This window comes from Geospiza fortis, unplaced genomic scaffold, assembly GCF_000277835.1.
Source record: "Geospiza fortis unplaced genomic scaffold, GeoFor_1.0 scaffold221, whole genome shotgun sequence".
In the NCBI taxonomy this organism is placed as follows: domain Eukaryota; kingdom Metazoa; phylum Chordata; class Aves; order Passeriformes; family Thraupidae; genus Geospiza; species Geospiza fortis.
In genome coordinates this window covers 2,257,401-2,259,851 of record NW_005054395.1, presented here as the reverse complement: position 1 = coordinate 2,259,851, position 2,451 = coordinate 2,257,401, and the positions used below count along the sequence as shown (strand labels likewise).

The window sequence follows — 2,451 nt, the reverse complement described above, 5'->3', positions numbered from 1 at the left end:
GCGTGCCGGCCGCCGAGCGCGACTGGCGGCCTAAAATGGCGGCGGGGGACGGGGGGTTTGTCCGTGAGGCTCCGCCTTGGTCACCTGAACGGGACGCGGGGTGGCGCTGCCTCGGTAACACGGGTGGGGACAGCGCCGGGCGGGGGCGGGGCGGGGGAAAGTTCCAGCACTTGACCTTGCAGGCTGACCCGGGACGTTTGCTGGCCGGTATGTCCATTACCGGGGGTTGGTGTTAATTGCCACGATACAGGTTGGACAGGGTAATCCGAAGGCATTTCTGCATGAAAGGAGAGCTGAAACCTTTTTTAAAAATAAGATCTGTAAATGAAAGTTACTGTATTAGCTGCTGGCATGCAGTTTATTGGACAGGTTGGATGGTGAAAGTCTGTTATTTCCTTTCGGAGCAACAGTATTCCATGCTCCTTAGGAATTCTGGGTTTTCCATGTTGAAAGCAAAAATGGTGCCCTTTATCATTAAACTCCTTGAGCACAACAAAAGCAGATGAGGTTCCCATTTCGACCCGGCAATTAAACCTGAGTGCTCTGAGCTCCAGCAGTGCACGGGCGTCATTTGTAGATCCAAATCCAAGTGCACACAGCACCTTAGGAACACAAAAGAGCTTTTGTTGTGTGTAAGCAAACACAGATCAGTGCTATCGAAACTAAACTAAATGTGGATTGCAGTTTGCTACATACACAGCTCTGCAAAGCTGTGTTGATTTGTTTCCATGTGTTGGCTATAATTAAGAGAACACGGGAAAATCAACGATGTTTAACTTAGGAGGGTGGAACAGAAAAATTAGGAAGTTTTTTTACAAAGGAAATTGAAAGGAGTTCCTTGCAGACTTAACTGCGTGTAGACAAAGGCAGGGGCTGTGTTTTTGTTTAGTCTTTTCAATTCGTTAAAACGTTACAAAGATTAAACAGCACAGTAACAGGAGCCACAAAGTTATACACAAACAAAATCAAATTAATCTGTGTTAAGATAAATGCAATAGAATAAGAACATTTATTTTTACAGCCTTTGCAAAAATCTTTTTCAGACTCATCGAGAACAGGAAGCCTGTAGGGTCAGAGGGTGGAGAGTGTTAATAGGGGTGTTTGGGGACAAAAAATCTTTCACAAGCCATATTAAATAAGTAACTCTGTACTGAAAAAAACCTGGGGAGATTCGTCTACTAGAAATTTGCTGGGATAGTATTAACCAAACCAGTCAAGTTGGAGTGCTATTGAAATAAAAAATTAATTACAACAAAAATGGTTGAGCAAGGTGGAATGACAAATTGCTAAGGGTCGAAGAGCTGTGGCTATTCTTAAACAAAATAAGCCTGACTTAGGTGTTACTTTTGAGGACAATATCATGCAGACCTCTAGTTTTTGCCAACCTTGCTCTATTCTTAGCAACGGTTTTTTTTTAAGGCTAGAAAATAATACACAACAGATCAAAAACATCTTAATATTTTCATTATGTAGATCTGTATGGGGTCAAGATCTTAAATGCTGTGAATTTCTTGACAGGAAATTTAAAAAAAGGCAAGGATAATTTTAAGTGTGGAATTGCTTTAAAAGGAGGAAAAATTTCACTGCAGCTTTGGTTTATTATAAAGGAGGTGACTTAGAAGATATTAACGTCTACAAACAGTATAAATAAAGTTATTACTCACAATTTCTACTAACTCATTGTTTTATGCTCCTTGTTCTTATCCAGCAATATGGTGAAAATGAAAGTAAATGTGTTTCAGGTTGCATACACTGAAACTGTAAAACACATTGTCACTGTATCTTACAAGCTAAGGGCATAAATAGAACCAAAATGTGAAGAAATGGCCATCAAATACAGTTATTTTTGTCCCAGAAAAGCCTTAAAGCACAGATTGCTAGAAGGTGGGAGGATATAAACGGGAAGTGTTGTTATGGCACTTCTTCCTTATGTTGTTTTCATTTCTTCCTTCTCTGCCTGCAGCAGGTGGCTGCACAGGGGTGTTTGCGCTTAAAACTTCAACTCTTTTGTGTGTGTGAAGCCTCAGGGCGCCGGACACTGGCCTGGCAAAGGCGGTGGGTGAGCAGCAGTGTCCCCTTGGGGTATTGAGTGTTTTTATCCCGTGCCTTTTCAGCGCTGCTGCACCTCAGGTGACCTTTGACTCAGGTTACTGGCCCTGGTGTGAAATCCAAAAAGATAACACTGGTAACTTTACGGACATATGTTTATAAATATTTCTGTTTACATATACGTTTATGAACATTTTAAAAGGCAGTGGGAAACGGCAAAAAAGAACTGGCCTGAGGAGGTTTCACGTTATTTCGCGTCCAGCTCTCCAGGATCCGCACATCTGGCTCCTCCCGAGAGCGAAAGTCACAGGTGGGCATGGGGCCAATCTACCGTGAAGTGTCAGTTATTAGCTAAAATGTTTATTAGTTAAAAGCCTGGGCTCATCTCGAGCTATTTCAGCA

The 2,451-nt window shown here is 42.3% G+C and overlaps 1 protein-coding gene across 1 annotated transcript in view; it reads right to left on the bottom strand.

Moving 5' to 3' along the window:
- CEP95 (centrosomal protein 95) overlaps positions 1-2,367 on the bottom strand; it is a 19,082-nt gene extending 16,715 nt beyond the window's left edge. The window contains exon 1 of the mRNA XM_031060916.1: positions 2,281-2,367. Within this exon, the coding sequence (XP_030916776.1) occupies positions 2,281-2,367 (87 nt within the window). The remainder of the gene's footprint in view (positions 1-2,280) is intronic.
- Between the last annotated feature and the right edge of the window lie 84 nt (positions 2,368-2,451).